At 40.3% G+C, this 17919-nt stretch overlaps 2 protein-coding genes and 1 pseudogene across 4 annotated transcripts; 2 read left to right on the top strand and 1 right to left on the bottom strand.

Moving 5' to 3' along the window:
- The first annotated feature begins 41 nt into the window (after window positions 1-41).
- Window positions 42-820, top strand: LOC121765370. Its single transcript, XM_042161494.1, has one exon. It carries the CDS (start codon window positions 114-116, stop codon window positions 642-644), a length of 531 nt encoding a protein of 176 aa, XP_042017428.1. The 5' UTR covers window positions 42-113; the 3' UTR covers window positions 645-820.
- Window positions 821-1496: 676 nt separating this feature from the next.
- LOC121765358 (sister chromatid cohesion 1 protein 4-like) lies at window positions 1497-8877 on the bottom strand. 3 transcript variants are annotated; one of them, XM_042161474.1, is made up of 16 exons: window positions 8176-8877; window positions 7189-7450; window positions 6908-7005; window positions 6747-6790; window positions 6446-6492; window positions 6094-6181; window positions 5629-5998; window positions 5194-5523; window positions 4658-5095; window positions 4445-4586; window positions 4119-4255; window positions 2972-3936; window positions 2752-2785; window positions 2517-2628; window positions 2208-2337; window positions 1497-1879 (listed from the first exon to the last, which is right to left on the bottom strand). In XM_042161474.1, the coding sequence occupies exons 1-16, from the start codon at window positions 8297-8299 to the stop codon at window positions 1781-1783; spliced, it is 3420 nt and encodes a 1139-aa protein (XP_042017408.1). In that variant the 5' UTR covers window positions 8300-8877; the 3' UTR covers window positions 1497-1780. The 3 variants fall into 3 exon arrangements, with proteins under 3 accessions (XP_042017408.1, XP_042017407.1, XP_042017409.1); XM_042161473.1 differs by having other exon boundaries at window positions 5194-5998; XM_042161475.1 differs by lacking the exons at window positions 6446-6492; window positions 8176-8877 and having other exon boundaries at window positions 5194-5998; window positions 7189-7330.
- A 969-nt stretch (window positions 8878-9846) lies between these two features.
- LOC121765367 lies at window positions 9847-17740 on the top strand (annotated as a pseudogene).
- The last annotated feature ends 179 nt before the right edge of the window (window positions 17741-17919 follow it).

Below are 17919 nucleotides of genomic sequence, written 5' to 3'. Positions count from 1 at the left end.
AGCTGAGGCAGAGCTATATATAACCCTCCAACCAACTCTCTTTCTTACAACATCCGTATTCATTTTGCAAATACATCTGTCTGTGTGTGTCTCCTTTTGGTGTTTTGCAAAAAATGGGATTGTCGATGGAGGGGGAGAGCAGCTGCACCCACAAAGTGTTCCTAATCACCAACTACATCCTCCTGGGCGCGGCGTCGAGCTGCATCTTCCTGACCCTCTCCCTCCGGCTGATCCCCTCCCTGGTGGGCGCCCTCCTCATCCTCCTCCACATCGTCACGATCGGCGGAGCCATTTCCGGGTGCGCCGCCGCCACCCGGCGCGTGGGCGGAGGCAAGTTCTACGGCGCCCACATGGTGGCCACCGTCCTGACCGCCATCTTCCAGGGCTCCATCGCCGTCCTCATCTTCACCCGCCCCGAGGACTTCCTCGCCCGCCTTGACTCCTACGTCCTCCAGGACGACGGCGTCCTCATCCTCAAGCTCGCCGGGGGGCTCTGCGCCCTCGTCTTCTGCCTCGAGTGGGCCGTCCTCACCCTCGCCTTCTTCCTCAACTACTACGCCCACCTTGAAAAGGATGGAAATGGAATGAAGAGCGGGAACGAGGAGGAGTTGAAGACCTTGCCCTGGCCTATTCATCAGGTCTAAAACATTTTGCTTTGTCTGGGAGATTTGCTTTGTTGAATTCATTTTGAATTATATCAAGAAGGTGATGGAATGCTCTATTCCGCCATGTATTCTTTTTATTTGAATTTTGGAAAAATGAGATTTGGCTACTACCAAAAAGTAAATTTATAAATCTAACAAAAATAAATTTGATTCTATCCTGTTCCTGTTGGCATATCCTTAGTCCATTTTGTGTGTTTATGGCTACCGATCTTGCTTGAAATTGCTTTTTGTAGAGAATTGCTTTTCATAGCATAATCTTAGGCTGTTACATAGCTACTGTTTCTGTTTCTCTCTCTCGAATCCAAAAATGGCAACACTACATGCCCCCAACTCCAATCCCGACTTTCCTCATCAAAACTCTGTTGAGAACTGCTGCTGCTGCTGCCCTTTCCAGGCCAGGGGATATTGACGTCATGGTGCCCAACTCTTATTAGCTTCGATTCAAATCCCGTTTGCAACACCTTACAAAATAGGCATTCAACCTATCCCTGCAGATGCAACCAATTTGTATCAGCTCATCATATAATTCTTATAATCGATTATTGTACAGAAAATTCGAACCTAATTTTATGATACTTTCCTTAACCCTCTCTACATTCTTACATATTTTATACATTCAAATTGTCTATAAAAATTATGGTATTTGTTCCTTAACCGCTAATTTTATGATACTTTCCCGAAATATAAAAGCGTTATTTAAAATCAATTATTAGTTTGGAATATATTTTTATTCATTATAAGGTAAAAAAATGTTGAAGAAAATTAAATACTCACTCCAAGTATAACAATTCTTTTTTTTTTTAAATAAAACATAAAGTTCATACTACTACATTTCGATAAACTTCCGCCATATATATACATAAAATTAGAAATAGATGTGCATTATTTTACATATATTTGGACTACTAAGATATTTGTACCATTAAAATTGAAATCTAGCAACTCTTAGCAGTTTACAACAACCAGTGTTTAGATTTCCTCAGCTACGAACATTGGAAGAGTTCGACTATGTCACTGTAAAAAACCTCTAGGGAACCTCTGCCAGACTGCCTTCATAGAAAAAGTTCACATCACCACGTGATGACTCTGCGCGGCTTTCAGAAGAATACACGAGCTCAGAAGTTGCTCTTCATCAGCCTTGTTCGAGGTTTCAAGGCGATCCCATCAAAGGAGACCTGTTGCTCCACATGGATGTAGTCTCTAGTTTTGAGAACCTGCAACGTGTTCGTGTTGACCCGGTAATGTTAAAGTTAACGATTAACTACCATAGCCAGACGGATACTACTTCAAAGAATTCAATGGAAAAACAAGAAACACATGAAACCTACAGAAATCTCAAAGGTACAAGACTATCCTAGTCATTTGATTAGGATTCAAAATTTGTAAATGCACCACAAAGGAAATGACGAAAGGCATGAGAAACGGGACAAATTGGTCGACATCAACATCTTAGGTACATGTAAGTGGGATAAATGCAAACTAGGTTCTAGCTCGATGACTTCCCACACGAGAAAATTGAAGATAAAAGACTTCAGGACATACCAATGTTTCAAAAAACATCCTCGAAGCTTCTTTGCGTGATTTACCAACTAAGAGGTGCTCTAGGTTAAGAGATCTCCTTCCTTGCTCTGCCTCTTTAACGAACAATGTCTGCAGATACTTGGAAACGGCCCTGCAGTACAATGATATCAGTACATCTGTCACAACTAATATAAATCTCGAGAAAAGCATTATTAGCTAATCAAATAATATTAGTCTCGAGCTTTTGATCCAGTCTCCTCCTAATAAGAGCAAATTTGCCAAGCTTGACCATTCAATAAACAGTTGAAAGTAATTCGTCATAGCATATACCTTGTACGTGAAGACCACCCGGTGTTCTCTATGAATCTTGTTTCTTCCTCATCAGCAATATCTTGATCATCGACCATTTCATTTAGCTCGTCATCATCAACATTTAGAAAATCTGAAAGGTCAAACAAGAACAGTAGAGAGAAATGTGAAGCGAAGAAAACTCAAATGCAAAAATCTAACACTAAAGAATTTCTCTTTAAGGGTAATGGATCTCATCATAAGGATAGAATTAAACCAGTGTCGTTTTCAGCAGCGGAATACTTCCATTCCTGCAACACAGACACCAAATTAATAACAGAATTCAACAAAGTAAGAAAACTGTAAATCCAAATACATTCATTTAGAATGTGCTTATTGTGATAATCCATGTTTGACTACGTGATACACTAATAAGGAAAAAATCGATTTCGCACATCTATCATATTACAAGCTAGGTGAAGAAAAAAACAGCTTACCTCTTGATTGTGCATGTTGAAGCCAGAACTTTCTGCACCCATCATATCGTGATAATGAGCTTCTGGCTGTTCGGGGCTTCTGATATTATCCATAAAAGCATAATCTTGGTCTGCTGTGAATGAAGAAAATTCAATATTTTCCCCGAATATAGCATTGCGCGTTTGATTGTATTCATCAAACTCCAACTCCTGTTTAGAATTCGACTGTGCCTCAACAGTGACATTTTCTTGGGCAACCCCTAAGAAAACATCATCCCTCTCTAGAGGTTCAGTTTCAAGCCCCGCATTAACATCACCATCCCTTGCTATTAGTACATCTTCAATGGCTTGTCTGTTGTCGGCATCCATCATTGCATAGTGCAACTCAACAGAGGGTGCATCCCTCTCTTGATCGGGTAGACCGGTTGATAAGTCGGCATTCACAAAAGTGAGTTCCTCACAAGTCTCAGTTGCAGGATTCAATTGAACGACACCAGCTGGAAAATCAGAGGCACGTTTGCTTTTCTCGCTCATTTCCCATCCACTTACATCTACCAAAGGCTCGTGTTTTGAAACATCAGCCTCCACATCACCATTGGGCTTACTCTGCTTGTCACAGGTGTCGATTTCTACATTCATATCACGAACTTTGTTAACCCCATTATCAGTCAGAAGAGGAGTCTCGCTATCTCTGTGTGACGAAAGTTCATTGGCTATCGTCACTCTATTTTGTTCTGCAGCATTATGCATTCCGTTGTCCATGGCCTCACAATTTTCAGCATCTTGAGACGTCGAATGTGGTTCGGCTACAGTTGCATGAAAATAGTCATTATTCTCTTTGCTGTCTTCGGGTGGTACTTCTTTAGAAGGTAGCCTCGCATCAGCAACATTTCCAAGAGAAGAGTCAGTTGGCTCATTGTTACACACTCGAATGCCACTCAAATTCCATGTGTGACTGTGCAAAGATTCCAACTCAATCGATATTCCTGAGGAAAAACTACATAGTTAGACGGGTACAGGTTTTGTTTCAACTATTCATTACTTGTGAAATAAATGTGCAGTGGTGTAACTAGCAAATAATCAAATATCTCGATTATAGATCACAGCTTTTCTAACTCACAATTAATCAAATCAACAGCAGCAGGTAGAAAGCACCATTAAAACTCACCAGTAAATAGTGGTCCAAGAAAACAATCGTCTTCCAAGTATTTTTTCTGAATCAAAGAAATCTCAGACTGCGTACATGGAGCTTTCTTTCTCACACGGCGTATGTCTTCAGAGTTTGTCAGCTGCAGTCTTATCACGCTATCAAGGAGCAAAGACAACATCAGATTAGCGTGAACAAGCCAATAAAAGGCGCCAAACTAAAATCCGGAATATGTATAACCTAACAAACATACTAGAAAGTCAAATCATACAATGCAGTTTGGGAACTGTTAAACATACAATTGCATCACAAGGTATATCGAATGAGTGTAGAAAAGAGAAACATACTCGCCATGCAATACCATAGTGTCGTCCATAAATACTTTTCTTTTGGGAACACTAGTACGTTGAGTAGCACGAGTACATTTAGTAGATGCCGCCTCAGAAGGACGAGGTGTCGCCTTCACTTTTAAAACTGATGATTTTCCCACTGAGGAGATATTTAACATCAATCAGAAACCATTCGATGGAAGATACAAAACTAAAACAAAACCTTCATACCTAAAATGGAAGACAATAAATCATCATCATCGGGCACAGATTCGACCGTTCTTTTAAAACGAACTAGTCTTGAAGATTCAACTGAGTTCAGACTCTGCTCTGTCCATGTACTTTCAGTAAAACTGCGTTTCTTGCCAGAAATGATTTTGCTTCCAGCATCACTAGCATCAAGCCCGACAAACACACCGGAGCCCATCTCTGTAAACATGTTATTATGTTGGTTTATGTCTTCTGGTACGGATAACAATTTTTCTGGTGCAGGCAGATCGGCTTCTGCAGAACTATTTAGATTATCCACCAGAGCATCATGTGCACCGGCATTCGTTACATGACTATTGGGTTTGTTGAAACCTGTATCAGTGCCTTCTCGCAGTGCATGTTCTTGCATGTGCTTCTCCAAAAGTTCTTCTGGATTATCAGCTCCAGAGCATCCTTTACCTGATAAAACAATTTTTGATATCAAATGAGGATTTGTAGGTATATATAATGACTTTCCATATCAAACTAGACAGCAAGTTTAAGTCTTAAAGACACACCTATCATTACCATCTCCTCTGCCTCAGAAGTTGCCAAGTTGATAACATCAGATTGTACAGCAGCATCAGCTGACAAGGCATATTTACAAACAAAATCAGGCTGTTCCATGTTAGAATTGCATGGTCTTAGAAAAGGAGTCTCAGAAGATGCCACTTTTTCATGAACATCAAGGTTCGACGAGTTTGGATCTCCCAGTTCATTAGAGGCCCCAGTATCACGATTTTGTGGAAAAGTTTCATCTTGGTGGTAGTTGCTAGCCTCACCAGAAATTTCACGAGCACTTTTCTCAATGCCGGTAAAGGGGCCTTGATGGTGATCATCCTCGTCAACTGGGCGAATTGAGTTCATACCATCAGCGTCTGTATTCTGGCAGGGACCTTGAGATGCCCCATTGATTTTATCATCCAACTCCAAAGAAGAGTTTACAGATTTACCTTGACCAACTGCTAAAGTCTCGACCGGATCATGTTCCATATTAGCTTCAGTAAGAGATTCTCCTAGTGGCTTCGAAGAATCAACATCCAAGCCACCTGACTGATGGCCATTGTCCTCAGGTGGCACCACTGGAACTGCATCACAAATTTTATTATCGTGAGAAGACCAATCGGCCTCTTGTTTATCCTCATTAATATTGTTGTCTGCATTTTCTATCACAGTAGATTCCCCTAAACGACATTCCGCTTCCATATGGTCATCAAAGGCCGAAACCTCTTGGACATTGGATAAATTAGGCTCTTCCACCAGCCCAGGGGTAGATGGAGCCTGTGCATTTATGAGATCATCATAGTCATCAGCATCATCAACCTGCATTAAAAACAAAACAATCTTCATTACAAAAGCTCTTGGACATTTCGAACTCCATTAAAAAAACCCTTGTTTATGATGGCCTGAGCAATTACCTTGGTTCCTGAATCAGCATTCCTAATTTCAGGATGCTCATCTTGCTTGAGAGGTGTCATCGGTCCAACCGAAGCCTGAGGATCACACCTGAAATTAGAAAGCCAAAATGAACGCCATTTATTATCTAGTGTGCAGTTGTTTTTAAATTTCTATATCCTTCTAAAGACTTTTGCGGGTCCCACGGGAAAACATATGCATATGCAAGCCACTTTGGGGAATTACACAAGGCAAATAGTACTTCGTCATAAAATTCCTATTCAAGCTCAATGGCATCCTAAACAACAAATGTAAGTTGAGGAAAGCCAAGAAAACACTTTGAAATGCCACAAAAAAGCTAAAATGAGTCTTAACCTTTCATTTTCAAGTCCTGCAGTGCCATCCTTGTCCAAAAACAATTCCTGTATGCATTGAATTGATGAACAGAAGAATTGGGTTAATTTTTTTTTTCAGCTGATGTTGCCGAATGAGTTCATTATTTTTAGTTTCAGATGCTTAAGATATAATGAGAGGGTCGGATGTTACAGATCTTCACGAACACATCTTGCAACAATAATAACAATTGCATAACTTATTATAAGTAGTTAAATGAAGATCTAAAGTGACATAAAAAAAGAGAAAACAAACATGATGGCAGCACAATATTAAGATGTACCTCGTCAAGGTCCAAACCAGAAGCATCACCATCTCCAAACCTCTCTGAAAGAACACAAGCCATGTTAGGAAACAAGTTGCAACACATTTTTAAATATAAATTTCAAACATCTCTTTGACTTGCATTGCTGCTTGTCAAGAATGAACCATAATAGTACCAACCATCCAGACCAAACTTTGACGTGGAGTAAGTGACGCCATCAAGAGTATCTTGAAGGGTTATTTGCTCTCTTGAACTGATATGATGATCTACAAAATTACTGCAAAGTAGAAATTAGGCATGTTATCACTGTGAATACTAATTATTGCATATTCTCCCCAAAAGGTCAAAAATAAAAGCGACGAGATTCTTGTTTACGAACATTAAAATTACTCCATTTAGTTCATAGGTCCATCAAGTCAGCTATAGCTCATAAGTAGACATGGAATGTTTTCAGACTCACCCATGGAAGATTTCATTATCTGGCAGCTCAAAATCATCAAGGTCGAACGTTTCGGGCAAGGTGATGGAGTGATAAGGGGCCTTCGACTGTTCTGGTGGTAGATCAACCGCAGCAGAACGAAAAGCTTGCTTAACATTAAGTAAAGCCTCACTGCAATCATCAAATAGGTAGTTCACCTTCCGAGAATATATCCTCACCACGCCAAGTAGAAGATGGCTGGACAAACGAAGTGCAATGGGCACATCTGGGGAAAGAATAGAGTCTGTGCAAGATAAACAGCTCATATCAAATAAGGGGTAAGGTGGAAGTGGGGGAGTTTCACTAGATACTTTCTTTACAGATTATCAGACATAAAGTATAAAATGGTGACATCTTCAGTTAATGACGTGGTTGTATTTAGAATTTTTAATGTTTGGCACCATCTTCATTGATCATAACATCAAACATAAACCAAGCACAAATTTAGGAGTTAAATTGATACCAAGTCACCTAATCTGGTCGAACAAACTAACAGATACTACAAAGGTAGCATATTTACCAAAAATTCTTATATCTCCCTCTTCATCATCATTCCGCACCCAAAAATTTATACCAGCATTAAAATATCAACTTCAATTCACAAGCAAAAACCACGTAACACCTTCGGAACCTTTTGAGGTGCTCCAGCAGTTCTAAAGAATAATCCTCTAACGTACTATATGCATGATTTCCATTTGATTCCAAAGATTATCTTCTATTTTTCATTTTAACAAAGTTAACCAATGCCAAACACAACCTAGAACGGTGTAGAAAACTAAATGCAATCCATGCAACGTGTCTCTCCTTTCCAAAACTGGACAGACTCACATTAATTATCCTTCTCTATTTCAAGTTTTGTAAGAGTTTAAAAAACAGATTCTCTCAATCCAGACAAGACAACAGGCGAATCGAGAAATTGAGCATAAAAGTTTGAGATATATTTAACAGAAAAAAGAAGCAAATCTTTACCTACTGATACCCCAATATCAGTATCAGCAACTTGATTCTTGCGGAGCTTCCTTTCCAAATGAGCTGCTATCCAAATGGTTCCCAAAGGCCCCTTTTTTGCCAATATAAATTGTGAATAAAACATTTTCCTAAATTTCCCTCTTTCAACCCCCAAAGACAATTACTTCAAACTGTTGTTACCTAATACGAATCTTCCAAATCAACAAAATAAGCCCTAGAATCTGATGCAATCCAAACTTACCAAAAAAATCCCAACTTTCAACTTCAATCAGGGCTCACATGTAAAACCACGCACAATCCTCGTCCATTCCCCATTCTCAATGCTTCTACAAAAAGGTAAAGCCCTAAATTCTGCATAAACAGCCACACCTAACTAGTAATAAACTCCCCCAAAAACACCGTATAAAATCAACTTTTTCCCTCAAACCCACATAAATTATCAAATTAAGGAGTTAAAAAAACACGGTAACACATCCAATTTGAGCTTCAATTCCAGCAAAGATCGAAGTCAGAGCAGAGTCCAAGAACAGCTTGTTAACCACAGATTGACCTATGAGTGGAAATGATCTGCATGTATATGCAAAATGGGGCTTCGAGTGAGAGAGAGAAAGAGGGAATCTCGCACTTTGGTTGGTGAAACAGAGATTGAATCTTGTTTTCTCGAGGGCTTGAAATTTTGCAACGCACTCTTTTGATTTTTCGTTGTTTTACTTTTTTTAAGGAAAAAGCGCCTACGGTTTAGAACTGAGGAAAAGTCAATTGCAAAGCCGCAAATGGACGGCCACGATTATCCGTTGGGGAAAAATGACGGTTCTGATTGAAATTTGGACTTTTGGTGCATCCATGCTCGACTAGGGCTGGCAAAATATACCGTAATACCGAAATACCGCACTTATCGTACCGAAAAAATATCGAAAATACCGAATTTGTGGTATACCGCAAGTTGCGGTATGGTATGATACCGTACCGATATCTATCGGTACGGTAAAGGTATAGATTTTCCTATACCGCGGTATACCGCAATATACCGCATTTACGATATTTGCCAATTTTGATATATATGTTGCATTTAAAATTTATATAAAAATAGTTAATATGCTAAAATCCCTTACCAAACTTTCATATTTTAGTTCAACCGCACCCAACCCCAAACATACATATGCAAAGACGCAAATCAAGTCTACTGTATAGATTTGATTACAGTGTAGTTTTAATCTTTTGGAAATTATTTAAATAAGTGAAATTTTATTTTAAATATTTGGCTATAATAGAATTTTTTTGGTATGAAACTACCTTATTTTGGTATACCGTACTCGATATGTCATACCTTATTTCGGTATAATGTAAAAGTATGGTATACCGCAATACGGTATGGTATACCGCATAGACGGTATGGTAACGGTATCGAAAATAATCATACCGAATTTTGCGGTATACCGCAATGAGGTATACCGAAAAATTCGGTAAGGTATAGGTATGATATTTTCTCATACCGCAATTTGCGGTAGGTATGTGGTATGACATTTTGAGTGCGGTATACCGTACCGTGCCACCCCTATGCTCGACTTGCCACAGAGAACTTAATTTATTAATTAATTACAGTTTGATCCTTAGTTTTTGCGATTATACAATTGGATGCACATTATTTTTATTACTATTTGTGTATAAATACACACACTAGTTCACATTCGAACACACGCAGTGGTGTCAAAGATGATGGGAAGATGCTGTTCGTCCGATTCCAATGCCGAATCCCAGCGAATTGAAGCCATTTCAGACCATCAATGGATTTCAGCAGCTAGCTGAAAGTCGTCGCTTCAAGGTTATTTAATGCTTCGTTTTTCTTGATTGGAAATTACAAATTGTCAGCAATTGTTTATCCTGGTGTTGCTAATTTGATGTTAAGCATTTTTCGATTTCCGTATTTCACCTTGGAATTATATCATCCAGCTCAATGCGTTGTAGTGGCATTCGGCAATTTATTTGATTTAGTAACTGTATCTAATGCGTCAGGTAATGAGAGCGGATTATTCATTTGATGAAGAAATTCTCTGTCTTTTAGCTTGTGATTTACCTGATTATAATAGGTTTTTGATACGATACCACAACCAGGGGAGCCGGCACAGCCACCGGAGACGCGAGCCGCAGCAACGGGAGCAGGCCAGCTGACGGAGCAGGACTCCATTGCGACGTCAAAGCCGAAGAGGAATACGAGGCCTCCACAACGGTTGGGCGATTTTGTTCCAAAGTAGTTTTATTTATTAATTAAGTTAATTACGTTAGTTTTGCTTTATTTAAAGACTATTAGTATTTTTATTATTTATTTTTCGCATGAGTCGAGTCGGGTTTTCTTTGTTGATTCTTTCCCGATGGATATAGGATTAGGTCGAATCAACCCTAGGGTCCGTAGTTTATAAATAGGGCTTTTGTTCACACATTATGCATCAATAAAAATACAGTTGCCCAAACCTATCGTTGTTTTCTTGTGACACAAGTTTTCGAGCCTGATTGCCTGACGGGGAAGAACTCCCGCACACAATCCGCTCGCTAGTCGTCGATCCCAAAGCCGGTCGCCGGCCGATCGATCTTCGCCGAGAAAGAACTCGGAACGGTTAAGGGAAAGGCCCTTAACAGTTTTAAATCAAAAGCTACAGATTGATTAAACTTAGTTTGATGGTTTGATCCGTGTTAAGTGAATTAGAATTGTGAATGTGTATTTGTATCACCTGCTATTGGTCTCCCAGTTAGGGTTGAATTTTTTGTGCTTTTAGGGGGTTTTGAGCACATCAGCTGAAAAAATGTACGTAGAAGTTAGCAGTCAGTCATGTTCGTGCTATTTCTTGTTATCAACATATTTACAATCGTGTGGGGTTAGGCGTGGTTCTTGGATCATTTTGGAGTTCTACCCGATGGAAAACAGCCATACCCTGGTGCCATTACTACATGTATGTTCTTGATTGTTAGCTTTGCCATTTTGGTAAGGTTGAATTTTTTGTCAATAACTAATCTCACTTGTACCTTCAGTGTTAGTATCGACTAACTTTCTGTGATTTTTGTTGTCTGCACTTGTGTGTTGGAATAGTAGAAAAGTTGGCAGCTTGTGGAACTAAGATGGTAATCATTAGCAATTCTTCTAGGCGTGCATCAACAACCATGGAAAAATTAAGTAGCCTTGGATTCAACCCCTCGCTCTTTCTGGGAGCCATTACCAGCGGGGAGTTAACACACCAGTACCTTCTGAGGTTCAATTTTCTGTTACCTGCTATCTTATTCGAGACTAAAAAATTCTTCCGGGATTCCTCTGGTTTTGAAGTATGAATTATGATTAGGCGAGACGATCCTTGGTTTGCTGCACTAGGGAACTCCTGCATTCACATGACCTGGAGTGACAGAGGAGCTATATCCCTTGAGGTATGCTTGAGTTTTTCTGACTTGCGTTATCTCAAAAAGTAATTTTCTTTTCTCAATATCCATTGGTCGGTCTGTAGATGCTAACTACAAAACTTTAGAGATTCTTTTATTTTAATTTTAGAATGGGTAAAATGGATGTCTAAGAGAAATTAGAATGTGTGATTAAAAGCTATATGTTGCTACATAAAAAAAATCAAAGGAAAAGCTATGTGGTGCTAGATGTCGCTCTGGTTGATTACTCTGTGCTTTTTTATAAAAAATTAGATTGTGTTTGAGTTTCTCTTGCAAATTTCCTAAATTTTCTTTTTTGTTATGATTTTGGAACAATTCCTTGCTTCAGGGCTTAGGGCTCCAAGTAGTAGAAAATGTTGAAGAAGCTCAGTTCGTTTTGGCTCATGGTACTGAAGCTTTGGGGCTTCCATCTGGAGACGCACTTCCAATGAGTATAAAAAGATTCCTATGGTTGTAGCCAATCCGGATTTTGTCACAGTTGAGACTAGAGCTTTGAGAGTGATGCCTGGTAGAGACTAAAATCTATGCACTAGTTTCTTGTCTGAAGTTGCTGACGGCTTAAATATCTCTCTCATTTGAAAGACTCCCTCCTTCATGTGAATGGAATTGATGTTAGTTGTTTTTACTCCATCAGGAACATTGGCAACCACATACGAGAAGCTTGGTGGCGAAGTGAAGTGGATGGGCAAGCCGGGCGAGGTGATTCTCTTTTGTATTACCATTGAAAGCATTCTCTAATCGGCTGCGGTTTTGCAACTGTAAGAATGGGAGTGCTCATTCAGTTGCAAGAAGGGAAGAAAGAAGCTAAGCTAAAGGCTGATGAAGTGAAGAAGGAAGCTAGAAGAACTAGCCGTTGGAAATAGCAGTTAGTTTGTTAGAATGTAACAGTTAGCTTTGTTGCTTTCTTGATTCTTGTAGTCAGTTAGTTAGTAGCAGTTGCTACTTGGATATAGAGCTTTAAATAGCTCAATACCGATTGTATGTAGGTAGAGTGTATTCATTCAATAAAGAGTTTTCAGTTTTCTCTCCAAGATTTCATCTTCTCTACTCTAAGTGTGAGAGTGTGTGTTTTCTGCATAAGTGTGTGAGTACTTCACATTACAGTGAGTGTGTGTGATCTATTCAAGAGTGTGTAAGCCTTGTGTGTTAATCCTAGCAAGTGGCGCCGTCTGTGGGAAAGGATCGAAGCTGATTTGCAGAAGTTCAAGCAGTTTCAGAGATGGCAGCAAGGCTTGATGCAGAAAAATTCACAGGCAAGAATGACTATTGCCTGTGGAAGATGAAGATGAAGACGGTTTTGATCCAACAAGGCTTGGCTGCAGTGCTTTCAAAACCTGAGGAAAAGGGAAAGGCTCCAGTGCTTGATGATAAAGCACAAATAAAGATGGAGGAGATGCAGCTCAAGGCACACTCTGCAGTGATTTTGTGCCTTGGAGATAAAGTCTTGAGGGATGTTCAAGAAGCCAAGACTGCGGTGGAGATCTTGGATAAGTTGGATGAAGTTTACTTGGCCAAATCATTGGCTAACCGGCTGTATCTCAAGAAGAGGCTCTATGCCTATAGTTTCTCTGGAGAGAATCCTATCATAGAGCAGTTAGAGGAGTTCAACAAGATCATTGATGATCTGGGCTCTGTGGATGTTAAAATTTCAGATGAAGACAAGGCTATTCTTACATTAAATGCCTTGCCTAGCTCTTATGACCAGTTGAGTGATGCAATCATCTATGGCAGAGATAAGCCTATCACCTATGCAGAAGTCTACTCGGCCCTGATGGCTAAGGAACTCCAGAAGACCACCAGCAGAGGCTCTGCAAGCTCTAATGTTCAAGCTGCAGAGGCCTTGAATGTGAAGAAGTTCAAGAAGCAGAATTTCAAGAAGAAGTTTGAGGGCACAAAACCCTCAAGCGCTAATGCTCAGAAGGAAACCAGAGCATGTTATTGGTGCAAGAAACCAGGGCACTTGAAGAAGGATTGCCATGCATGGAAGAGAAAACTAGCCTCTGAGGGCCACAACACTTCTGATTGTGTGGAGAGTACTGATCCCCCTGCTCAACTTATGAATATCAGTGATAATGGGATCAGTCACAGGTGGATAATGGACTCAGGGTGCAGCTTCCATATGTGCCCCAACAAATCTTGGTTTCATGATCTTCAGGAAGCATCAGGGACTGTAGTTCTTGGCAATAACCATGTGTGTCAGATCAAAGGGATAGGGAAGGTGAAGCTAAGTTTGCAAGATGGCTCAATGAAGATTCTGACTGGAGTGAGGTTCATTCCAGAGGTGAAAAGGAACCTCATATCACTGGGAATGTTGGAAGAGAAGGGTTTCACCATTGTGATGTGTCAGGGAAAGATGCTTGTGAAATCTGGGAATGCAGTAATGATGGAGGCTGACAGAGAGCATGTGCTTTACTATCTTAATGCAAAGGCAGTTGGTGGAGAGAGCAATGCGGTTTTAGAAGAGCCCTTGAAGCTGTGGCACATGAGGCTGGGCCACCCAGCTGAAGGGACCATGAAAGAACTCATCAAGAAGGGTCTGATTCCTGGAGAATTCAAGAAAATGGATCCATGTGAGCAATGCATACTTGGTAAAGCAAAGGAGGCACCCTATTCAACAGGTACTCACTCATCTACAGCCCCATTAGACTACATACATAGTGATCTCTGGGGCCCTTCACCTGTAAGCTCAATTGGTGGTGGGAAATACTACCTTGCTATTATTGATGACTACACTAGGAAATTGTGGGTGTACATACTGAAAGAAAAGTCAGAAACATTCACAAAATTCAAGATGTGGTGTAAGGAGGTGGAGCTAGAGAAAGGAAGGAGTGTTAAATGCCTAAAAACTGATAATGGCTTAGAGTACTTATCTGCTGAGTTTGATATATTTTGCAAAGAGAAGGGTATGAGAAGGCACAGAACTGTTCCTAATAATCCTCAACAAAATGGTGTTGTAGAGAGGATGAATAGGACTATCCTAGAGAGGGTAAGGTGCTTGCTACTCAGTTCTGGTCTGAGCAGCAGATTTTGGGGTGAAGCTGTGTATACAGCAGCCTATCTCATTAACAAATGTCCATCCACTGCCCTGAAATCTGAAACTCCTGATTACATGTGGTATGGAGCTCATAGTGACTACTCAAAATACAAGGTGTTTGGGTGTGTGGCCTATGCTCATGCTAGGCAAAGCAAGCTTGAAGCTAGGGCTCTGAAATGTATCTTGCTGGGGAGGGGTGTTAAGGGGTATAGACTCTGGTGTATTGAGCCTGGTAAACAGAAAGTAATTGTGAGCAGGGATGTGGTGTTCTTGGAGGATCAGATGCCCTACTTGAAAGAGAAGCTGGAATCCAGTGAAGTTGAGGGTGATTTCTTCAAGGTGGAGCCTGTGGGACTTGGCCTAGGAGCAGGTGGAGCTACTGACTCAGAAACTGAGTCTGAAAATGATGATACTCCATCTCAGGAACAAAGGAGTAATGAGCCTACAGCTGATCCTAACAGAGAATATCAGATTGCAAGAGATAGAGGAAGAAGGAAAGCAAAGCCCCCTGAGAAATTTTATGATGTGGTCTACTATGCTCTTTGTGCTGCAGAGAGTGTTGATGGTGCAGATCCTCTCACCTATAAAGAAGCCATGAGGAGTAAAGATAGAGAAAGGTGGATAGAAGCCATGAATGAAGAAATAGAGTCTTTACTCAAGAACAAAACCTGGATTTTGGTGGACAAATCCAAGCTGAACACATATGGAAAAGAAAGAAAACTGATCAGCTGCAAGTGGTTGTTTAAAAAGAAGGTGGAGACCACTGACAAAGACAGAATCAGGTTCAAAGCAAGGCTGGTGGCAAGGGGATTTACACAGCAAGAAGGAGTTGACTTCAATGAGGTGTTTGCTCCGGTTGTTAAGCACACATCTATTAGGATTTTGTTGGCTGTGGTGAATCAGCTAGATTGGGAATTGCAGCAGCTTGATGTGAAGACTGCCTTCCTAAATGGTGACCTAGAGGAGACTATCTTCATGGAACAGCCAGAGGGCTATGTGAAGATTGGAGAAGAAAGCAAGGTGTGCTTGCTACAAAAGAGTCTTTATGGTCTTAAGCAAAGTCCTAGACAGTGGAACAAGAAGTTTGATGCACAAATGAAGAAGATTGGCTTCATTAGATCAGAGTTTGATGACTGCATCTACATAAAGAAGTCAGGCAGAACCCCTATTGCCTATCTATTACTTTATGTGGATGATATGCTGCTTGCAGGACCTTCTTTGACAGAAATTCAGAAAGTTAAGGAGGATTTGAAGTCTAGCTTTGAGATGAAGGATCTGGGAGAAGCTAGGAAGATCCTAGGCATAAATATTCTGAGGGATAGAGGCTGCAAGAGGCTGTGGATGCTTCAAACTGACTACATTGAAAAGGTCTTGCAGAAATTCAAAATGGAAAATGCAAAACCTGCATCAACCCCACTGTCACAGAGCTTTAGACTATCTAAGGAGCAGGCGCCTAAAACTAAGCAAGAGGCTGAGGAAATGGAGTCTGTCCCCTATACTAGTGTGGTTGGAAGTGTTATGTACACAATGATATGTACCAGACCAGACCTTGCTCATGCAATTTCAGTGACTAGTAGATACATGGCTGACCCGGGGAAGGAGCATTGGAATGCCCTTAAGTGGATTCTGAGGTACATGAAATCAACCAGTGGCTGGGGAGTTGTTTTCAATAGCTGGGAAGGTGAATCTGAGGAGGTTGTTCAGGGCTACTGTGATGCAGACTTTGCTGCAAACCTGGACAACAGAAAGTCCCAAACAGGCTACCTTTTCACCATGTTTGGAACTGTGATCAGCTGAAAATCAGGTTTACAAAGTGTTGTTGCTCTCTCAACAACAGAATCAGAGTATATGGCTCTCACTGCAGCTGTACAGGAGAGTTTTTGGATCCAGGGAGTGATTTCTGAATTTGGTTTTAACCAAAAGACAATGGTGATTCATTGTGATAGTAGTTCAGCTATTTGCTTGGCTAAACATCAGTTTTTCCATGAGAGGAGCAAGCACATAGACATAAGACTACATTTTATTAGAGATGAGATTGAAAGAGGGAGAGTGAAGGTGGTAAAGATTAGCACCTTGCACAATCCGGCTGATATGCTAACTAAATCTCTAAGTAGAGTTAAGTTTGATCATTGCAAGGAATTGATCAATGTTTGCTGTAAGAACTGAAGTGAGCCCTCAGGTGGAGAATTGTAAGAATGGGAGTGCTCATTCAGTTGCAAGAAGGGAAGAAAGAAGCTAAGCTAAAGGCTGATGAAGTGAAGAAGGAAGCTAGAAGAACTAGCCGTTGGAAATAGCAGTTAGTTTGTTAGAATGTAACAGTTAGCTTTGTTGCTTTCTTGATTCTTGTAGTCAGTTAGTTAGTAGCAGTTGCTACTTGGATATAGAGCTTTAAATAGCTCAATACCGATTGTATGTAGGTAGAGTGTATTCATTCAATAAAGAGTTTTACAGTTTTCTCTCCAAGATTTCATCTTCTCTACTCTAAGTGTGAGAGTGTGTGTTTTCTGCATAAGTGTGTGAGTACTTCACATTACAGTGAGTGTGTGTGATTTATTCAAGAGTGTGTAAGCCTTGTGTGTTAATCCTAACAGCAACCAAATGTGAAAATTGTGATTGCGATGTCTTAACCATAAGCCCTAAACATTTACTGATCTTTACTTGTAAATAGATCATATATAAATCAGCCATGGCAATGGCTGGTGTGGAAGCTTCTGATAGCTTTGCTGTTGGCGACTCTCTCCACCACGACATAAAAGGCGCAAATATTGCCGGAATATCTTCAGCTCTCACCACTGGCGGCATCCATGCAACAGAACTCGGACTTACTGCGTTTGGAGAGGCGGCTTCTGAATCATCTGTTCGCTCTCTTGATGGTAAGTACGAGGCTTAACCGACTTACGTGCTTCCCTCATTTACATGGTAGCATCTCTCTCATCTGAGCTTCAACCAACTGATCTTGGACAACAAAATTTGGATGTAATTGCGGTTGCTCACATTTGACGTTGAGAGTACTTTGTCAGATATAGAAGTTCCAAATCCGATGTTTTATGTTATTCCATTGTGTCATAATCACGGTTCCTCATTTATCTCGCAAAATAAGATTAATTCATTTTTTACATATGATTAATATTTCAATGTCAAAATTAGTAATTTTTTAGCATGTGTGTGTGAGAGAGAATTTTCTAAAAAAGGAAAAGTGAAGCGGGGAAATAACTGTTTTTTAAGAAATTTACATGTTAAGAAGGGACATGGTGAAAATAATCCCAATCTACATATTACTACTCCAT

This window comes from Salvia splendens, chromosome 14 (assembly GCF_004379255.2).
Source record: "Salvia splendens isolate huo1 chromosome 14, SspV2, whole genome shotgun sequence".
NCBI lineage: Eukaryota > Viridiplantae > Streptophyta > Magnoliopsida > Lamiales > Lamiaceae > Salvia > Salvia splendens.
Note: the sequence above shows the minus strand (reverse complement) of the source record. Positions and strands in the feature narration are given on the sequence as shown.

Bases quoted from the DNA above. Each gene is read 5' to 3' on its own strand.
- LOC121765370 (XM_042161494.1), top strand. From the start codon at position 114: ATGGGATTGTCGATGGAGGGGGAGAGCAGCTGCACCCACAAAGTGTTC.
- LOC121765358 (XM_042161473.1), bottom strand. From the start codon at position 8,299: ATGTTTTATTCACAATTTATATTGGCAAAAAAGGGGCCTTTGGGAACC. The intron at 6,791-6,907 runs GTTGGTACTATT...GTGTTCTTTCAG, and splicing joins GTCAAAGTTTGGTCTGGATG to AGAGGTTTGGAGATGGTGAT. The intron at 2,786-2,971 runs GTAAGCTGTTTT...TCTGTGTTGCAG, and splicing joins TCAACATGCACAATCAAGAG to GAATGGAAGTATTCCGCTGC.